The 21,477-nt window shown below is 46.0% G+C and overlaps 1 protein-coding gene across 11 annotated transcripts in view; it reads left to right on the top strand.

Moving 5' to 3' along the window:
• The window catches only part of LOC119970118 (protein shortage in chiasmata 1 ortholog-like), a 120,925-nt gene that overhangs the window by 39,528 nt on the left and 59,920 nt on the right, over positions 1 to 21,477 (top strand). For all 11 annotated transcript variants that reach the window (XR_005461544.1, XM_038804155.1, XM_038804154.1 and 8 more), the window contains 3 exons: positions 7,426 to 7,528; positions 14,338 to 14,491; positions 15,221 to 15,340. Coding sequence is in view for 10 of the 11 variants with exons in the window: in XM_038804155.1 (XP_038660083.1) it covers positions 7,426 to 7,528; positions 14,338 to 14,491; positions 15,221 to 15,340 (377 nt within the window). In the remaining variant the exon portion in view is untranslated. The remainder of the gene's footprint in view (positions 1 to 7,425; positions 7,529 to 14,337; positions 14,492 to 15,220; positions 15,341 to 21,477) is intronic.

Raw genomic sequence — 21,477 nt, 5'->3', positions numbered from 1 at the left:
TGACACGTGTCAAAAACATCAACCGGCAGAACACAAGGAGCCACTCCCGCATCACAAGATGGCTACGTCACCGTGGAACAAAGTTGACAGAGACTTGTTTCCCTCCATGGGTCGAAACTATGTTCTTATCATTGACTATTACTCCAACTTTCCGGAAGTAATAAAACTCCCGGATCTCACGTCTGCATCAGTTATCAAAACATGCAAGGAAACACTCTCGAAGCATGGTATTCTACAAACACTCATGTCCGATAATTGTCCTTGCTTTGCGAGCTGGGAGTGGACGGATTTCTCCAAGAAATACAACTTTAAACACGTGACATCGAGTCCACACTTTCCCCAATCCAACGGCAAAGTAGAGAAAGGTGTACACATTATCAAACAACTCATAAGCATGGCCACTGACTCGAATTCTGACATACGCTTGGCTCTATTGTCATACAGATCATCACCGTTGAGCTCAGGGCTATCACCAGCTCAAATGCCCTTCAATCGAGATGTGAGAACAACGCTACTAGCGTTACACTTCAGCAACCTGGGTCACTCACAAGTGCTGGACAAGATACGACACCAACATCACAAACAAAAGCAGCACTATGACCGGCATGCAAAATCGCTGCAACCATTAGCGGTCAATGACATGGTTCGACTGTGGCACCCAGGTGGAGGATGGTCCAACACGGCAACAGTGCTACGACAAGCAGCGCCACGACCATACATTGTAAAGTCCGACTAAAGTGCGCTGTTCAGACGCAATCGATGAGACCTGCTAAAGGTTCCACTTCCTGAACCTGCCTTTCCGACGTTAAATCTACAGGACTCACTCACTCGACAACACTTGACATCATCAGCCGGTGAACAGACGGACATTAAAACCTCAGTGTCTCCATGCCCACTTAGGAGATCAACTCGAATCAGACGCCCACCCAACCGTCTGAACCTGGGAACATTGGACTGATGCAATCATTGATTTCTGTAATGCATTTGCGCGCTATACCAACTATGTTTGTTCCATTCTAGTAACAACACTGAAATTATGTTAAAAAAATAATAAATAAATTCTTAAATAAATAAATAAATAAAAAAGAATAACGCAGTTGTTAAATTCTGTTACTCAATCAACCTTTCAATACCTCTGGACGACTTCGAGCTTTCTTCATCAAGGTGCAGAAAGCCTCTGCCGCAACTTGATTGAGTAGCGCATGTTACATACAGTAGTGCTACCAAACACACTACAGTAAGGTAACAAAAGAATGCCATGACTCGGAGACAGCAAAAGTTCCACATAACACAATAGAAGGAACGGCTGCTGTGGAAATGCAACACAAATTGATTTCTATTGTACCAGGACTTCCAGTGGATTCTATTTCAGGAAAGGGGTACTTATGCAGAGATACTCAACCTACCCCTGCGCCCATGAGTTCAGTGGAACCAAGTCAAGCATCATCAGAGTTGACGGAGTCAGCAGTGGGGTACTGTGCATATCGGCGCTTAGTTGCAAAGACTCTGAAAGATCGATGTATAATAAAGGCATTAATTTTATTCTGGCCGCAAACTAATGGCAGCATCGGGCCGACTCTGGACTCGATGAGACTGGTAAACTTTGCAAGAGGTCTCTTGCGAGATTTAGCGGCCTCGTCATGCCTCGTGAGATCTAACTGCCAATGTGCCCAAATAGCACTGCCAGCCTGGCAGTGCCAAGGTGCCCAGGTGTGGTTTTGTTCATGCCAAGGATTGGGCCCCGGGGTACCCTGCCCTTATGAGGTGAGATGTGAGGGGCTCGAGGATCCCTTCAGTTGTAAGTTGGGGTGTTGACGGGGTCCAGAGGCCACAGGTAGGGGGTCTAGGATTCGAGACACCATTTAAAAATGGGACTAGGTGCCAGTCGGCAGGTTGTTCCTCGCCGAGACGCCAAAATGAAGCAGAGTCCCATTTAATAGTGGAGTCGTTCTCGGGTCTGTAAGCACCTGGAAACACCCTGTTAAATGTTCGAGACATGGTACTCTCTTACATTTTTGTTAAATTGCGCCCTGTCTTTAAGGGGGATTAAAATTTAAGGAGGGCATTTACTCAGCTCCTGACCTCATTACAGCCTTGGTTCAAACATGGACAAAGGAGCTGAATGCCAAAAATGAGGTGAGAGTGACTGTCCTTGACATCAAGGCAGCATTTGACCAAGTATGGCATCAAGGAGCCCGAGCTAAACTGGAGTCAATGGGAATCAGGAAGCACACTCTCCGCCGGTTGGAGTCATACCTGGCACAAAGGAAGATGGTTTTGGTTGTTGGAGGTCAATCATCTCAGCTCCAGTACATCACTGCAGCAGTTCCTCAGGGTGGTGTCCCAGGCCGAACCATCTTCAGCTGCTTCATCAATAACCTCCCTTCCATCATAAGGTCAGAAGTGGGGATGTTTGCAGATGACTGCACAATGTTCAGCACCATTTGCGACTCCTCAGATAATGAAGCAGTCCATGTCCACATGCAGCATGTCCTGGACAATATCCAGGCTTGGGCTGACAAGTGGCAAGTTTCATTTGTGCCACACAAGTGCCAGACAATGACCATCTCCTACTAGAGAGGGTCTAACCACTTCCCCTTGACATTCAATGGCATTACCGTCGCTGAATCCCCCACAATCAACATCCTGGGGGTTACCATTGATCAGAAACTGAACTGGACTAGCCATATTAATATTGTGGCTACGAGGGCAGGTCAAAGGCTGGGAATCCTACGGCGGGTAGCTAACTTCCTGATGCCCCCCAAAGCCTGTCCACCATCTACAAGGCACAAGTCAGGAGTGTAATGGAATACTCCCCACTTGCCTGAATGAGTGCAGCTCCAACAACACTCAAGAAGCTCAACACCATCCAGGACAAAGTAGCCCACTTGATTGCTCCCCCTTCCACAAACGTTCCAACCCTCCACCACCGACAAACAGTGGCAGCCACGTGTACCATCTATAAAAATGCACTGCAGTAACTCACCAAAGTTCCTCAGGCAGCACCTTCCAAACCCACAACCACTACCATCTGAAAGGACAAGAGCAGCAGATACCTGGAATCCCCACCACCTGGAGGTTCCCCTTCCAAGTCACTCACCACCCTGACTTGGAAATATATCGCCGTTCCTTCACTGTCGCTGGGGCAACATCCTGGAACTCCCTCCCTAACAGTACGATAGATGTACCTACACCCCAAGGACTGCTGCGGTTCAAGAAGGCAACCCACCACCACCTTCTGAAGGGCAACTAGGGATGGGCAATAAATGCTGCCCTAACCAGTGACGCTCACATCCCGTAAATGAATTTTGTGGAGTTCACCATGGTACCCTATTTGAATAGCATCTTGTAAATAAACCCCTTGCCTTATGTTGTATGAACCCGTCGTGTGCTATCTTTGATTCTTTCTTTTTGCGGCTAAAACAAAGACTATAACAAGTGCTCTGACGTCATTAGTTGTTGCTACCTGTGTATATTCGTATTTAACTGTCTTTATTTCTAATTCTATTCAGTTACTGTTATTTTGATGTTTAGCTAGTTGCTCCTGTTTTTTTTAGTCCATACTGTATTTTAAACTTCATTATTTTTATATATTAAAGAAGATTAACGCGTTTCGACTAACTTTTTGTGGTCAAGTTACCACAGATAGCAATAGGCTTCAAGAGGACATAGACAAGGTGGTGGATTGGGTGGACATTTGGCAGACAAAATTTAATGTAGAGAAGTATGAGGTGATGCATTATTGTCAGAAGAACAGGGAGAGGCAATATATACTAAAGAACACAATTCTAAAGGAGATGCAGGAACAAGACCTGAGATATATGTGCACAAACCATTGCAGGTGGCAGGACAGGTTGAGAAAGTGGTTTAAAAAGGCACACAGAATGTTGGGCTTTATAGATAGTGCCATTGGCAAAAGCAAGGAAGTTATTTTGAGTCTTTATAAATCACTAGTTTGGCCTCAGTTTGTGTCCAATACTGGGCACTACAATTTAGGAAAGCTGAGAAGGCAGTAGGAAAGGAGCAGAATGGATTTATGAGAATGGTTCTGGGGATGAGGAATTTCAGTTGCGTGAAACAATTGGAGAAGCTGAGTTTGTTCTTAGCCCCTGAAATGGAGAGTCCAGCCCTTAGTTTCCCACAGGGAGAATCTAGCCCAATTATCTTTTGAATTGTTTGATGGACTTGCATGTTAACTTTCTGTGATTTATGTAAAGAGAAACCCTAATCCCTCTGGCTGCGAACATTCAAAAAATATCAACGTGGATAGCTCCACAGCATGCCACATTGTGTTCCCTGGCATGCCCTTACTCACTTAACCCACTTGTCTATTACCTCTGCAGCCTTTTTACATCTTCCTCGCCATTTGTATTGCCAGCAATTCTCGGCCTCTTCTCATTGCAGGAAAAGAGAGTATAAACTCCAGGGAGAAGCAGGGTATTGGGGGTGGGCCTGCAGCCTCAGCCGCCCTGCATTGGAGGTGTATGCCCTGGTGATTGGCTGGGCATCAGTGATGGAGACGAGGGGGTAGCAGAGAGATGGGTGGCAGGATTAGATAACACATTGCCAATTGGAGGAGAAGCGGCTGCAGGCAGCAGTGCACACTTGGCTCCACCTCTGAGGAGGAGGATGCCAGCCGTTCTCCACCTTCCTCTTGATGAGGCAGATTGACAGCTGCCTCCAGATCTGTCCAGGCACCTGAACCACACCTTGAGTAATCCAATTGCTCACTCTATTATTGCTCTGGTGATGGTACGACTTCTGTTCTATCTGTATCCCCCCTCAGTGGTACTGTTCCTCACAAGAGTCAGCAACAACCGGGTCTTCAGTGTCTCCCAAGAGCCAGCTGCTAGGCTATGTGGTAGAGAGAAAATCCGCAGAAGATGTGATTGGTGCAGAATTAAGCAGTCAGAATAACAATAATCTTTATTATTGTCACAAGTAGGCTTACATTAGCACTGCAATGAAGTTACTGTGAAAAGCCCCTAGTCGCCACATTCCAGCGCCTGTTTGGGTACACTGAGGGAGAATTTAGAATGTCCAGTTCACCTAACAAGCACGTCTTTCGCGATTTGTGAGAGGAAACCGGAGCACCCGGAGGAAACCCACCCAGACACAGGGAGAACGTGTGCAGACTCCGCACAGACAGTGACCGAAGCCGGGAATCGAACCTGGGTGCCTGGCGCTGCGAGGCCCATGACAACCCCCTGGATATCTGGCTCAGACAACCATGATTATCTTTTCTTGGTCACAAACTAACTGCCACAAAGAATCCTGACTGATAAAAGGGTGCCTTGATTGCCCAATGCATAGACAGTCACCCCTGTATCTGTGGAAATTCAGCCAATACAATGAAGCCAACAGCCCTCTGGGTTTGAGTGGCCTGATTCATAGGAGAGTTGACATAATTGTCAGCCTTCATAAACAAGGCATGGGTGATCTGCGTAATGCAATATTGTGGGCGACATACTGTGATCCTCTAAATATCTCCAATAGATCTCTGGAAGGAGCAGACTGGAGAAAAATTCAGGGTTGTGGTGACCATGATGGCCACGGACAAGTTGTGGTCACCTGGTCCTCTTGAAAGGTCTGATTCCAGGAGAAAGCAGCTGTCTCCTATGATCTGCTGCGAGAGCCTTTGCCTTCTAAGGCCCTGTTCTCTATCATGTCCAGGAAGCTCACCCTGTGGATGAAGACACTGTGCTGGGAGTATTGTCTCCTTCGAGCTGGAGCTCTCAGTTCATTCCATTTGTTCTGTGGACTGCATGTGGCTGCAGAGAACGCAGCTGCTGTTGGTGGTGTTAATGCTCCTGGTGCTGTTGTTGCTGCTACTGTTGCTGGGTAGCAGAGGGTGTTGTCCTCCTCAGTTCCAGGGTGCTGCTGCAAGCAATACTTTCATACTACAGCCAGCACTGACAGCAAAGGAGTTACGATGAAGCTCAGTATACTCCAAGGAACGTGAAAGTAACTCCAAAAAGTTGCAATTGACACTCAAGTTGGCACTTTCAGACTGACAGAAGTACAAACCTTTCATTGTAGTTATCCACAAGTTTGCTGATTACATCATTGCAGTCTTTAAAGCATTCCCTGCAAATCAGTTTCTTTAGGCAGTCACTCCCTGCTGTGTATTTGCCTAATAGATAATGGTGAGATGTGGTGAGCTCGGGGAATCCGGATGTTGAAGCCACTTAATGATCCCTTTGAACATATTAATTAGTTTCCCAACAGCTGCACCAGGGTTCCCCACTTGCCTCCAAACCTTGAAGTGGGTGGGACGGTATCAGGTTCCTGACCCATTGCCACTTTGTGGGGATTTCACCTTGTGTCCACCTCCCCACACCCATTAAAATCCCAAGTAGAATCTCCATCCAATATAAACAAGGTCCCTTGCATAGTAAGGGGATGAGAATTCCCAGTGCTGTGCAGCTGGTACATTGGGTGTACAGGGCAAAAGGAGGCGGACCAATCTCTCAGCTGGCAGAAGTGTGATCCATCTCGGGCCTAGTTCTGGCGCTTGGGACCATCGTCTAAAGGACAGAACCAAGAAGATTTTAGGGATTGAACTCCTTTACCAAGGTAGACGGCTGCTGGATCTAGTGGTGTCATGGTATTTGCAAACACTGGGCTTCTGTTGCAATACACACATGTTTCATCTGCTCTGTTGGTTACCCAAGGTGTGCCAGTACTGGCATTGTGCCTAAAATGGGGAACCTCCCCTTGACTTCGGATACAGTGATGGGTCTGGTACTTACATCAGGATCAATAGCGTATGGTTTATGGGGGCCGGTTTAGCTCAGTTGGCTGCACAGCTGGTTTGTGATGAAGAGCGAGGCTGGCAATTCCTGTACTGGCTGATGTTATTCATGACTACTCACCTTTTCAACCTTGCCCCTCGCCTGAGGTGTAGTGATCCTCAGGTTAAATCACCACCAGCCAGCTCTCCCCTCTCAAAGGGTAAAACAGCTTATGGTCAAATGGGTCTATGGCTACTTGACTATTAAGCCTATTTTGTGCAGAATTTCCATTCAGCAAATTTCAAATACAAACACCTTTAACAGTAATTTTGTTCAGATGCTAGCCCCATTATTTTAAACAAGTTAATGCTGTGCAAAACGATCGTACTCACTAATTTACAAATGTATACCTGAACTGAGTCAATCAGAATTTCTATCTTTTTAAGTAATAATGTGCATTATCTTACCTGCTAAACCTACTCAGGAAACTTGAAAATAAAGTTTGTAGTGTTTTCATGATTCTTCAGTTGTAACCTTTTTTGATATGCCACAACGGTTTATATTACATCCCAAGTATTTATAGAATGTTCCTTTCTTGTTAACAAGTTTAATGACTTGTTAATGGAAAATGGCAGCCACTTAATGTTGATATGGCATTTGCTATTTTTGAGCTTATGCTGCGCTCTTTCAGGTCCTGCATGCTCTATCCCTCAGATGAGATTTTTACTGGAAAAACAAATGAAATCCTTGATGTTGAGGAAGATTTCAAACAATTTTCACAGCTGGACAATGAGGTACGGTAACACTCAGAAGTGTAAAAGACAATAGTTTGCTTTTGATTAATACTGTGGGCTTACTGTTACTAGTGGAAAATATTTTGCACTCTTGCCATAGCTGTACTGTGTTCTTAACAGTAAATATAATATTTTAATAACTTAGGGTTTGATTGATGTTTTTAAGCACAAAATGGAGAGAAGACTGTGGGCTAAATGCCAGAGCTGAATTGCACATGATTTGCTGGGAGCACAAATCAGGAAGCGATTCACAATCCTTCGCCATGCCAGTTTATGCATGGTGAGGGTTGCGAGGGATTCTCTGGGGAATCCTGCTATCGGGCAGCCATTTTCAGCAGGCGGCTCAATAGTGACGTCCCACAGCTGACCACCCACCCCCTTGCCACCCCACATCGCAATTCAGCCTCCCCCCTCCCACATCGTAATTCAGCCCCTCCACCCCCGGATCTTCTGGGTCCCCCAGTACATGGGTGACCCGACCCGCCCAATCCACAGAGACCTCCCTAAATAAAGAGACCCCTCCCCACATACCACCTAAATATGGAGACCCCCTCAATAAAGAAATCCCACTCAGAGACCTCCTTAATAAAGAGACACTGCCAGAGACCCCTTCAATAAAGAGACCCCCCTGAGACATCCCAGAAAAGAGACCCTTGTTAGGAAGCCCCCCAGAAAAGAGACTCCTGTCAAGAAGTTCCCTGAAGAGAAACCCCAGTCTGGAAGCTAGAGAGCAGTCCAGACAGAGGCAATGAAAATAATTACAGCTGTAACACTCACCTGGACAATACACCTGCTGGCTCAGATACAGCAAGCACCATGTGTGAATTCTGGAAAGAGAAAACCAGACAGCTGTGCTTAAACCCCCTCAGATCCTTGAGCTGCAAGTCTTTCATTAATTTCCCTTACTAAGCTATGATTAACAGCTTCCACACACGCACACAGCTGTCACCTTTGCTCAATTCACACTTCAGTCACTCTGAAGTGTTCTAACTGCAATGTTTATAAACATCAACCACTTCAAACAGAGTTAAGTCTTTTCCAATCAGCTCCCTTCATTTTTTATTTTTTTAAAATAAATTTAGAGTACCCAATTATTTTTTCCAATTAAGGGGCAATTTAGCGTGGCCAATCCACCTATCCTGCACATCTTTTTTGGGTTGTGGGGGTGAAACCCACGCAGACACAGGGAGAATGTGCAAACTCCTCACGACCAGTGACCCAGAGCCGGGATTCAAACCCAGGTCCTCAGCGCCGTAGGCAGCAATGCTAACCACTGTGCCACTGTGCTGCCCTATCAGCTCCCTTCATGTTGACTGATTTTGAAGTGGTCAGTTGGAAATGGACAGCACCTCGATCCCGCCACCAGCGGGGGTGAGGGCATTGGAAACAGGTGCCAAACCCATTTTCTTCCCGACGCTGGATCCTCCTTCTTATCGGGAACTCCGCCACTGGTGGCGCGAGGCGGAATATTCAGACCTTTATGTTTTATCTCTTGCTTTGTCTCTGTCTCTTTGTCTTTCATTCTCTTGCTTCATCTCTCTCCCTTTTCTGTCAGTCTCTTTTTCACTTTGATTGAATACCAGTGGAAGCAGGATGAAGCCCTTAAGTGAACATTAATTTCCCACTTCAGGGCCTTAATTGGCAGTGGGGTGGGAATGCCATCCATTTGCACCCCCTTTTCAGTTTCTTAAAAATATCTTTTGTTTGCACTTCAGTCCCACACTCCTGATCTACGGTCACCCAGTGCAGAGAGGGGCGGGGAAGGAGGAGGACCTCCATGTAGACCTGTTGCTGGGCCTGGCCAAACTTGCCATCAACATGTCCAGGCCACCAACGACCAAGGGGGTTGTCCGATCTGATTGTCTGCCCCCTTACTGCGGTTACTTACACAGCTGGGTGTCTCTAGAGATTGAGCACGCCTTGTCTATCTGCACTGTCGGGACATTCCGTGTCCAGTGGGTACCTCAGGGATGGGATGCCTTAATGACCCCCTTAATTATGTGTTTGATCAGTGTTTTAAGGTTTATTTGTGATTTGCTTTTTGTTTCAGGCAGTATTCCTTTAAGGAGCTGCCCTTTAATTTGTCCGTCAATTTATTTGATTTCATTTAATTGGTTATTTGATTTGTACAAAATTGGGGGTGGCCATCCATGGATCCTGGATATCTCAGTCAGCAGAACATTAGAATTAATCAGTGGGTACAGGGTTCCAGTGCCTGTCTGGGTTCTGCTTTCAGTCAAAGTTGTTCAATTCCCAGGAAACATCCAAAGGGAAGGTCATCCATGGGCCTTCCCACTGCAGACTTAAAGAGGATGAAATGCAGCAGAGTGCCGAACGGGCACCCACCCCCCCACCTACTTCCTCCAAACTGGCCTCAGGGCAGAGCATTACATTTTTCCCCTGATTTGGAAAGTCAGTTGAGGGTGGTTGCCCAATCGTGCAGCTTGTTCAGACAGGCACCACTGCAAAGCTGCTCACTGGACTGCCAAGTCCTTTCCTGGATGCAGTTGCCAGGTTCCCTGATGTTTGGGAAACTCAGATGATAATAGTTTAAAGGCTGCGTACTTAGCCCTCTACTCTACTCCCTGTACACACACGACTGCGTAGCAAAATTTGGTTCCAACTCTCTGGTGAATTATAAACCTAGTAATTCACACTGTGTTGTATTATATGTATTGTGTCCTTGTGGGCTCTGTATACGAGCCGTTGCGCGGCTCTGCCCATAGGGGAGATGAGGAGTTTGTACTGGGCTCCACCCTTGGCTCCACCCATGGCTCCGCCCCTGGCCCCTCCCACTAACCAGAAGTATAAAGCTCTGCAGTCGTGAGCCTGCTGCCAGTTCATCTCGTCGCAGGCAGGCTCTGTTGTAAGACTATTAAAACCACTGTTCACTTCCAATCACGTGTCTTGTGAATTGATGGTCACATCAAACTCCATCTACAAGTTTGCTGACGATACGACCATAGTGGGCCGGATCTCGAATAACGACGAGTCAGAATACAGGAGGGAAAAAGAGAACCCACTGGAGTGGTGCAGCGACAACAATCTCTCCCTCAGGGGCAGCACGGTGGCACAGTGGTAGCACTGCAGTTTCACGGCGCCGAGGCCCCAGGTTCGATCCCGGCTCTGGGTCACTGTCCGTATGGAGTTTGTACATTCTCCCCGTGTTTGCGCGGGTTTCGCCCCCACAACCCAAAGATGTGCAAAGTAGGTGGATTGAACACGCTAAATTGCCCCTTAATTGGAAAAAATGAATTGGGTACTCTAAATTTATTTAAAAAACAGTCTCTCCCTCAATGCCAGCAAAACTAAAGTGTTGATCATTGACTTCAGGAAGCAACGTACTGTACACACCCCTGTCAGCATCAACGGGGCCGAGGTGGAGATGGTTAGCAGTTTCAAATTCCTAGCGGTGCACATCTCCAAAAATCTGTCCTGGTCCACCCACGTCGATGCTACTACCAAGAAAGCACAACACCGCCTATACTTCCTCAGGAAACTAAGGAAATTTGGCATGTCCACATTACCTCTTACCAACGTTTACAGATGCACCATAGAAAGCATCCTATCTGGCTGCATCACAGCCTGGTATGGCAACTGCTCGGCCCAGGACCGCAAGAAACTTCAGAGAGTCGTGGACACCGCCCAGTCCATCACACAAACCTGCCTCCCATCCATTTACTCCATTTACACCTCCCGCTGCCTGGGGAAAGCGGGTTGCATAATGAAAGACCCCTCCCACCCGGCTTACTCACTCTTCTAACATCTTCAATCAGGCAGGAGATACAGAAGTCTGAGAACATGCACGAACAGACTCAAAAACAGCTTCTTCCCCGCTGTTACCAGACTCCTAAATGATCCTCTCATGGACTGACCTCATTAACACTGCACCCCTGAATGCTTCATCCGATGCCGATGCTTATGTAGTTACATTGTATACCTTGTGTTGCCCGACTATGTATTATCTTTTATTCCCTTTTCTTCCCATGTACTTAATGATCTGTTGAGCTGCTCACAGAAAAATACTTTTCACTGTACCTCGGTACACGTGACGATAAACAAATCCAATCCAATCCAATAAAAATGGAAAAACTGAATGGCAAGGTGCTTGCAGCCTTATTTTCATATTTTAAATACCAACTCACCCACCCTCCAGCCTCTGTTACAGCTGGAATTATGCAGATCGGTAGGGGGTATTAGGTTGGGATTTTGACTTTTATGATTTCGGCCATCGTCCCCCACCTTTCAGTCTAGCCCAAACCCATCCATTTTTTAGGTTAAAACTTCCTCCGGCCGGCCCCACACACACAAACATCGTGTCGGGCCGTTGTTTTAGTCCTGTTTAAGATCTGTCAACGAAGTTTCTTAAGCATTGCTGCCCTCTTTTGATTAGGGAAGGCTCTGCAGAAAATTGAACAATGAAATTATACAAATGAAAAATTTCTTGTTTTGCACAACCAACATTGCGCAGAACAGAAATTTTGCAACAGATGGTTTTATTGCTTAACATTTAAGTGGATCTCTCATGGTGCACACTGTAAGTCCAAATTTACAGTCTCTCTCTTAACATGACTCATTTTAATGTTGTTTTTATGTTCATTTTGACTCTTGCTTCTCTCCCTTTCTGCTGAATAACTGGGTACGTTGTAGGAAAAGTGAGTCTTGGTGCATCTCACTCCCGTCGAGGCTTCTCAGGTGACATCAATAACAGGAATCATATGACAACAGCTCCAGAGGAAATATTAAGCTCCATGGCTTCATACAGTCTGCGAGCTGGTCTAGAGCTGCAGGACCTGGAGAGATCAATCCATATTGTTCCACAGAGCGCTGGAGCACGGATTGTTTTATTAAAGAGAGTAGTCAAAGCAGAGACCATAGAACCCATATAGTGCAGAAGGAGGCCATTCGGCCCATCAAGACTACACCAACCCTCCGAAGGGCACTCCACCTAGGCCACTCCCCTGCCTTATCCCCGCAACCCCACCTAACCTGCACATCTCTGGACACTAAGAGGAAATTTAGCATGGCCAATTCACCTAACTCTTTGGACAATTGGATATTTTAATAGAGAAGTGAATAAAGATTTGAAGCGCAGGGCGATACAGGGATATCGGATGAGAGCAGGACAGTAAGATTACCCATAACCAGCAGATTTTACCTGAACCATGTGGCCTCCTTCTGTGTTCTAAACCTCTATGTTTATGTTTTCCCAATCCCACCAAGACACTGTGTTCTCCACATTTGAAAGTTAACATTATCAAGGAATTGAATTAATGTGATAATCATTGGGAATGAAACTTTATTAATATTATCCCGACCTTGAGAAGCCTGACAATCTCAAACAAGCTACTGTTTATGAGATATACAGCACTTTTTGTTTAGGCTGTGTTGAAGTCCTTGAAAGTAATATCGCCTCCCAAATTCACGCCCATCTTTCCCACGCCTCCATGTTTGAATCTCAAAGAAGTTTTTTCCCCGCCACAGCATCGAAACAGCAGAAACCAAAGTCACAGATGGCACCCTCTCTACCTTTAACCATGCTACATTATCCATCCTTATCCATCCTCCTCAATCTATTGGCACCTTTTGACATAGTTGAGCACACTATCATCCTCCAATGTCCACCGCCCCTTGCTGTCCAGCTCGGAAGGATGACACTTACTATGCTCCAGTCTTGACTATCTGTTTGAAGCCAGAGTATCTTAAGCAGTGTTTTTTTATTTCTGCCCAATTACCTCTGGAATATGCCAAGATTGTGGAGCTCCCTCTTCATCATCTGCAAACGGCTCCTTGATGATAACATCTGCAGATATGGGCATCAGCATACATCCAGCTGTTTTCTACAGTCTTTCCATAGAATCCCAACAGTAGAAGGAGGCCATTCAACCCATCAAGTCTGCACTGACCCTCTGAAAGAGCACTCCAACTCGGCCCACTCCCCCTCCCTATCCCGTAACCAAATCTGCACATCTTTGAACTCTCGGGCAATTTAACATGGCTAATCCACCTACCCTGCACACCTTTGGACTGTGGGTGAACACCAGAGCACCTGGAGCAAACCCACATAGACACAGGAAGAACACACAAACCCCACACAGACAACCACCCAAGGTCAGAGTCGAACCTAGGTCCCTGGCATCGTGAGGCAGAAGTGCTAACCACGGTGCCATCATACTTTCTTGACCCATTCCCATTCTAGGTTTACTATAGTACAACAATTTTGAAGTATGCAGTTTCAAAGCAATCTTTCATCACAGTTAAATCTATTGATCATTTCTGTGGAAGATATTGTTCATGGGGAGGCAGTAGAGTAGTGGCATTATCACTGGAGCAATCATCCAGTAACCCAGGGTATTTCTCTGGAGACCCGAGTTTGAATCCCACCATGACAGACGATGGAATTAAAAGTCTAATGATAACCATGAAACCATTGCCAATTGTTGTAAAAATCCATCTGGTTCACGAATGCCCTTTAGGGAAAGAAATCTGCCGCCATTGCCTGGTCTAGCCTACATGGGACTCCAGATCCACAGCAATGTGGTTGACTCTTAAATGCCCCATCAAGGGCATTTAGGGATGGCAATAAATGCTGGCACAGCCAGCGATGCCCACATCCCATGAATGAATATTTTTAAAAGCATACAGTTTATTATTCTGAATTACTAACGCATAACATTTCTGATTGTTGAATATAATAAAAAGTAAGAGATTGAGGAATTGTTGAGAAAAACAGCATTGAAGAGGATGATAAATAATGAAAGGAGGAAAATATTAATAAATTAAGAACAACAATATATCTCACTTGACAGTCATTGATGCTGCCTGTTGAACTGAATATCGGCAATATGGTGGATTTAAGTTGGATTGAATGCACATCACCACTATCAGAAATTAAAGATCTTTTACCACTGACAACAGAAGATGTAACAAGCATTGATTCACCTAAAGCCATTGAAAATAATGGTAAGTTACTTGGGGGCCAATTTAGGTTTCATTGTGCCCAGATTTTCAGCACCCGCTGGCAGTAAGAAGACTAAAATCACTGTGCAATACTTACTGCCCATTCCCACCCACATGGGGCCTTCTCAATTTTGAACCGGTCCAGGAAATAACGGTTCAACATTTCAGTCCACGACAGTGGGAGCTTAATTTAATCATCTTTATTTTCACAAGTAGGCTTACATTAACACTGCATTGAAGTTACTGTGAAAAGCCCTTAGTCGCCACACTCCGCCAGTCAGCATTCTATAATGCATCTTGGATCCCAATGCAATTTTATTGTCTCACTGGGAGATGTGTGCATTGCACAACTTCAACCCAGTGGAACTCAACACAGACTTGCCTAACCAGGGCTTCTTAAAAGACCTAAGACCATGGGCAGCACGGTGGCACAGTGGTTAGCATTGCTGCCTACGGCGCTGAGGACCCGGGTTCGAATCCCGACCCTGGGTCACTGTCCGTGTGGAGTTTGCACATTGTCCCTGTGTTTGCTTGGGTTTCGCCCCCACAACCCAAAGATGTCCAGGGTAGGTGGATTGGCCAGGGTAAATTGCCCCTTAATTGGAAAAAATGAATTGGGTACTCTAAAATTTATTTTAAAAATTAAAATTTAAAAAAATAAAAGACCTCAGACCTTCTGGAGGCTGAGAATTAGTTTTGAATGTTATTCAATTTTATAATTTTTTCCTGTAGATTCTAAAGTGAAACTTATGCTGGAATTAGAAATATTTGAATCCTGCAGAACGATGAATTATTTGTTAAATGAAAATAATGAAGAGGTTAATGAATCGACAATAGAAGCCAGAGAACCAGGTAATGTTGTCCTGCACTGCTGTTTGGGTAAAACTGTTGTTTTGTAAAGTAGCAAAAATTTTAGGAGGTTGATTTGATGCAATTCATAATGACTGAGTTAACACAAAAGATTGATTTGTACTTTGATGGTAAATTGAAGGTTCAGATTTGTCTTATTTTTTAAATACAGAAACTTTGGCATTAAGTCTTTGGCTTTATTTTACTTTTATAAATTCAATAATTTTGGAAGAGTCATTGTTAAGTCTTTTTCTATAACCTGTATTTTAGATTATCTGCATCTGTTTTTTATATTTAAGAATCTTATTCAAGCTTTAAAAATATGATTGATTGAGAAACGTACACATTAGACCGTTTTCTAAATGGTCCGAAAATATTAACTACAAGATATATTTGTGTGTATCTCACGGTGAATCTTTCCTCCAGTTTTTCCTGAACCTCATGACTCATGCACAGGTACAATTCCATGATAGAAAAACTCACTACACAACCCAGATCATTGGGTCTTCAGCTTTCCCCAAACAAGTTCCATACCACCATTCTACATAAACAAAAATGTGCTTAATAGAAACAGTAACTGTGATAAAGATTAATTTGCAAAAGCAGGTATTTTATCTAGTAGGTTGGTAGCTGTTCCTCTAATTCTACCAAACATAATTGGTTGTAAACAATCGACTACAGTTCAGATTTCTGTATCAAGCTTACCAGCACAGTGTTGCAAGACGTATAACAGTTACAGGCTGGAGAGAGAGAGAGATAATTCAAGCTTAAACAATGTTGTGAGATTGATTTGTGATGAATGTAATAAATTGCTACATATTGTATTTTATATTTGTGACAGCAATGTTATTAAAATCCCTGGTTTAAAATACATACAGGCAGTGTATCATAAAAGGTGAGATAATCATCGTTTTAACCATTGTTTCCAGGGAAATGGCTAATGGAACATATGGCATGCTTGCCTTCATATGCAGAGCATCGAGTTCAATAATTGGCAAGTCATGCTGTAGCTGTACAGAAACTTAGTTAGGCCACATTTGGAATATTGCGTACAATTCTGGTCGCCACACTACCAGAAGGATGAAAAGGTTTTGGAGAGGGTACAAAAGAGGTTTACCAGGAAGTTGCCTGGTATGGAGGGTAATAGCTATGAGGAGAGGTTGGATAAACTCGGATTGTTTTCACTGAAACAACGAAAGTTGAGCGGCGACCTGATGGAAGTTTACAAAATTATGAGTGGCATGGAAAGAGTGGATAGTCAGAAGCTTTCTCCCAGGGTAGAAAAGTCAAGTAGTAGAGCACATAGGTTTAAGGTGTGAAGGACACAGTTTAGAGGAGATGAGCGAGGCAAGTTTTTTTACACAGCGGGTGGTGAGTGCCTGGAACCCGCTACCGGGGGCGGTGGTGGAAGTAGATATGATAGCGACATTTAAGGGGCGACTTGACAATTACAAGAATAGGATGGGAATAGAGGGATACAGACCCAGGAAGTGCAGACAGTTTTAGTTTAGACAGGTATCGTGATCAGTGCAGGCTTGGAGAGCGGGAGGGCCTGTTCCTGTGCTGTAATGTTCTTTGTTTTGATTGCAGGAGATTCTCTGGGGTGTAGATAGTTTGAGGGAGTGGTATTTAGTCCTAGCTAAGCAATCATGGGGCAACTTCGTGGGGTACAGATGATGTAATTAATGGGAGGAGCAAGGTCTGTCTGTAGTTTTGCAATCTGCTAGAAGATATTAAGTTGAACAGCAGTTTGTCATAGGACATAAGGATTTTCAGGTTATTCATGAAAAGCTGTTTCACTCTCCAAAGTCTGCACAGATAAGCAAGTAGCCCTAATTGTTAACCTTACTTATAAGTGACTTCCAGTGGCAGCATGTGAGGAGAGGGTGCCCAAAGGTAGCTCCCGACGGTGTTCTTGATTTTTGGCCTTTTCTGCCCTGTTTCTGGGGTTATTGTTTTGAAAAACAGATCTACTAGATCGTATAAGGTGCCCACAGTAAAGAGATGCCAAGAAGGGGCAGGGAAAAGAAACCAATAGGTAGAACTTCATTGACGGATTCGGCGACTTCACGAGACTTCTCGGTGGAGAAAGTGGCAGAGGCTGTTCCTGTGACTCCAGCCACTCCAATCACAGCCGATATGCTTACTGATATACTAGCGACAGAGTTCAAGAAACAGTTCGAGAAGCGGTGGAGAGTTATGTTTGGGGAACTTTGGAAGTCAATGCAGAAGGCCCTGGGCTCCATATTGTTGAAACTGGAGAAAACCTCTGAGAAGGTAAAGGAGCATAGTACGGTGATTAAGGGCTTTGTCGAAGCATGGTGAGCAAATTGCCTCGCCGGGAGGCTGAGGTCACTCTGGTGACTGGCAAGAATAAGATGCTGAGGGCTAAGCTTGACCACCTCAAAAACCGCTCGAGGAAGCAGAACCTCAGAAACGTGGGGCTACCAGAGGGTGTGGAAAGTCTGTCTCCCACTGTGTACATTTTGCAGATTTTTGGGAAGATGATGGGGGAGGATGCATTCACGTCCCCTCCAGAGCTAGACAGCCCATCAGCCACTCCATTAAAGCCCCTGCTGAACGAACCACCACGGGCAGTCATTGTACAGTTTCACAGCTTCCAAGAGAAAGAGCGGGCCCTGAAATGGGCAAGGAGCATTGGGATTGCAAATGGGAAGGTCACATCATCAAGGAACTGGCAAGGAAAACAAGCGGCTTCCAACAAGACCAAAGCTGCCCTGTATAAGCATGGAGTTCATTTTGGGGTGGTGCACCCGGCGAGGCTTCGATTATTTAGATGCACCAGAGGAGGGTGTTTCCTTTGTTAAAAGACATGGGGCGCAATTCTCCCAAAGGGAGACAAAGTGCCGGCGTCGGAGGCCGCTCCTCGAGCCCTATTCTCCCACCCCCAGGGGGCTAGGAGCGGCGGCGCGTCAATTTCGTGGGCCTTGGCGCCCGCGTCAAAGCGGTGCCGCCTGAATGACGCGGCCGGCAGCGTCTAAATGACGTCACCTGCGCATGCACGGTTGCCGTCCTCCCCGCGGGGCGCCCCGCAAGAATGGAGCATTGATCTTGCGGGCCGGCGGAGAGAAAAGAGTGCGTCTTTTAGAGACGCCGGCCCGACGATCGGTGGGCACCGATCGCGGGCCAGACCCCTCCTGAGCACCCCCCTGGTGCTCGATCCTCCCCCCCCCCCAACCCCAGGCCCCACACGCAGTGGTCGCGCGCTGTTCACGCCGGCAGCAACCAGGTGTGGTAGGCGCCGGCGTGAACCGGTCGGATTGGGCAGGCCGCTCGGCCCATCTGGGCCAGAGAATCGCCGCTCACCTGTTAGAAACGGCGAGTGCCGATTCTCCGAGCGGCCTGTCGTAAAACGCGACACGCCGTTTTGGGGGGGGTGGGAGAATCGCATGCGGGTGCCAGGGTGGCGTGGCGTGAATCGCCAGGCACTCCCGTGATTCTCCCACCCGATGTGGGGGTCGGAGAATCGCGCCAATGGGCTCGGTTTGAGTTAATTGTATGTTCTTGTGAGGTTTTTGATTTTTGAGGGTAGAATGGGGTATTGGGGTACCTTGTATAGATGTGTTGATCTTTCATTGTTCTCCAGTGGAATGATTGTTTCACATGTTGGATGCTGATGGGGTTAATGTTATGAGGGGTGTTGGTATATTATTATCGTTGTTGGGAAATATATATTTCCTGATTGGAATATGATTTTTAAAGGGGTTTTGTTTTACTCTGTATCCTTGGGGCGGGCAACAGTTTTTTCTCTTATTTTTACCCAAGGCAGGAGTTATCTTGCTAGCAGTAAAGTCAGCTGGCTAATGGGAGTGAGCTGAGGGTGTAGCTGTAGCTTACTATACCAGTTATATTTGTGATAAGGAGCTCAGTGTTTTTGGTTTGTTGAGGGTTGGGAGGTAGGTGGAAGGGGGTATCATTTTCATGTTAACGATATAAATATTTGGGAGGGGTATTTTTTGGGGGGGTACAGGGGTGGGGAGGTTAGTTTGCTGATGGTGACCAGAAATTTTTCTTGGTTTTGTTTTGCTGGTGGATTTAGTGGCCATCTCGGGTGGGATTTGTGCCTGTTCTCTCTAAATAGTGACTTGAAAATCTCTTTTGGTGGAAATGGCTGACTCTGGGTTAAGGGGGAAGGGGTGGCGAGAGAGCCCCAATTTGGTTGGTCGCCTGGAATGTAAGGGGATTGGGTGGCCCAGTGAAAAGGTTGAGGGTATTTGCTCACCTGAAAAGTCTGAGTGCCGATGTGGAGACTCATTTATGGGTAAGAGACCAGAACAGATTATGGAAGGGGTGGGTGAACCAGGTATCTCACTCAGACTTTGTGTGGGCAGTGATTCTGATCAATAAACGGGTTATTTTTTCAGCAACCAAGATCATGGCGGACACCAAAGGCAGATATGTGATGGTCAGCAGCTGTTTTGTGGGCACATTGGTGGTTCTGGTCAATGTCTATGCACCAAATTGGATGATATGGGATTTGTTAGGTCGTTGCTGGCCTCCATTCCTGACTTGGACTTGCTTAACCTAATTCTTGGAGGGGACTTAAACTGTGTACTAGATCCGAAGGTGGATCAATCTCGGCTCAAGTCGTTGGCTCCATCGGGGGTAGCAAAAGCATTGTTAGCCTTTATAGAGTAGATGGAGGGCAGATCCAAGGCGTTTTTACACCACGGAGATAAGGAATTTGCTTTTTTCCCCCATGCCCATCAGGTTTACTCAGGGATTGACTTTATTCTGGTGGGTAGATCCCTTCTCCTTTGGGTGAGGATGGCGGAGCACTCAGTTATTGTAATTTCACATCATGCACTACATTTAATGGACTTGATTCTGGAGTCGCGCCCCTCCGAGCACCCACCTTGAGGGTGGATGCAGCGCTATTAGTAGATAAAAGATTTTGCGGGCATATGTCTTCCGCCACTAAGGAATATGTCAGGTTTAATAGGAACGAGTCTGTCTCACCCACCACATTATGGGAAGACTTTAAGGTGGTTTTTAGAGTGGGGATAATCTCCTGTAAGGTACACATGGAAAGGACTGCGAGGGTGGAACGGCAGAGGCTGGAGGATTCTATCCTTGAGGTGGACCATCGGTATTCGCTTGACCCTACCCCAGATTTGATGGCGAACAGGAAGAAACTCTAGACACAGTTTAAACTGGCAGTAGGCCAGCTGCGGAGCTCGAAGGGAATATTCTATGAATATGGGGAGAAGGCCAGTCATCTTTTAGCCCATCAGCTGAGGCAGCAGGCGGCTTCCCAGCAGATCATACAGATTAGGGATTCGACTGGAAGTTTGGTTTCTGCCCTGGGCAAAGTCAACGAGGCTTTCGAGACATTCTACAAGCATCTTTATAGTTAAGCGCCCCCAGAGGAGAATTGGGATATGGCTGAATATTTAGATGGGTTGTCCTTCCCTTTGGTGAAGAGAGAGGAGGGAGGAGTTGGAGACCCCGATACGTCCTGAGGAGATATTGAAAGGCATTGGATCAAGATGAACAGGTAAAGCCCCTGGCCCTGATGGGTTCCCCATCGAGTTCTACAAGAGATCTGTGGGTCAGTTGACTCCATTATTACTGGATATGTTCAATGACTGTTTGTCCCGGGTTCATTGCCCGCTGCACTTGCGCAGGTTTCTATCTCTCTTATCCTGCAGAAGGACAAGGACCCCACGGAATGTGGATCATATCGACCCATATCGCTTTTGAACACAGACGGCAAAATATTCGCCAAGGTGTTGGCCATGTGATTGGAGCCCTGTCTCGCAGAGGTGATTGCAGAAGACCAGATCGGCTTTGTTAAGGATTGACAATCGTCAGCTAATATACAGTGGTTGTTGAATATTGTTCTATCCCCCTCCTATGCCCGAGCCAGAGGTGATTGTAACCATGGACGCTGTGGTGTGAGGATATCTTTTTGAGATCCTTGGGAAATCCGACTTGAGGCAAAAGCTGATTTCGTGGGTTTTACTATTGTATACTATTGTATAAAGGGCAGCACGGTAGCATTGTGGATAGCACAATCGCTTCACAGCTCCAGGGTCCCAGGTTCAATTCCGGCTTGGGTCACTGTCTGTGCGGAGTCTGCACATCCTCCCCGTGTGTGCGTGGGTTTCCTCCGGGTG

The sequence above is a fragment of the Scyliorhinus canicula genome, chromosome 8 (assembly GCF_902713615.1).
Source record: "Scyliorhinus canicula chromosome 8, sScyCan1.1, whole genome shotgun sequence".
Lineage (NCBI taxonomy): Eukaryota > Metazoa > Chordata > Chondrichthyes > Carcharhiniformes > Scyliorhinidae > Scyliorhinus > Scyliorhinus canicula.
Note: the sequence above shows the minus strand (reverse complement) of the source record. Positions and strands in the feature narration are given on the sequence as shown.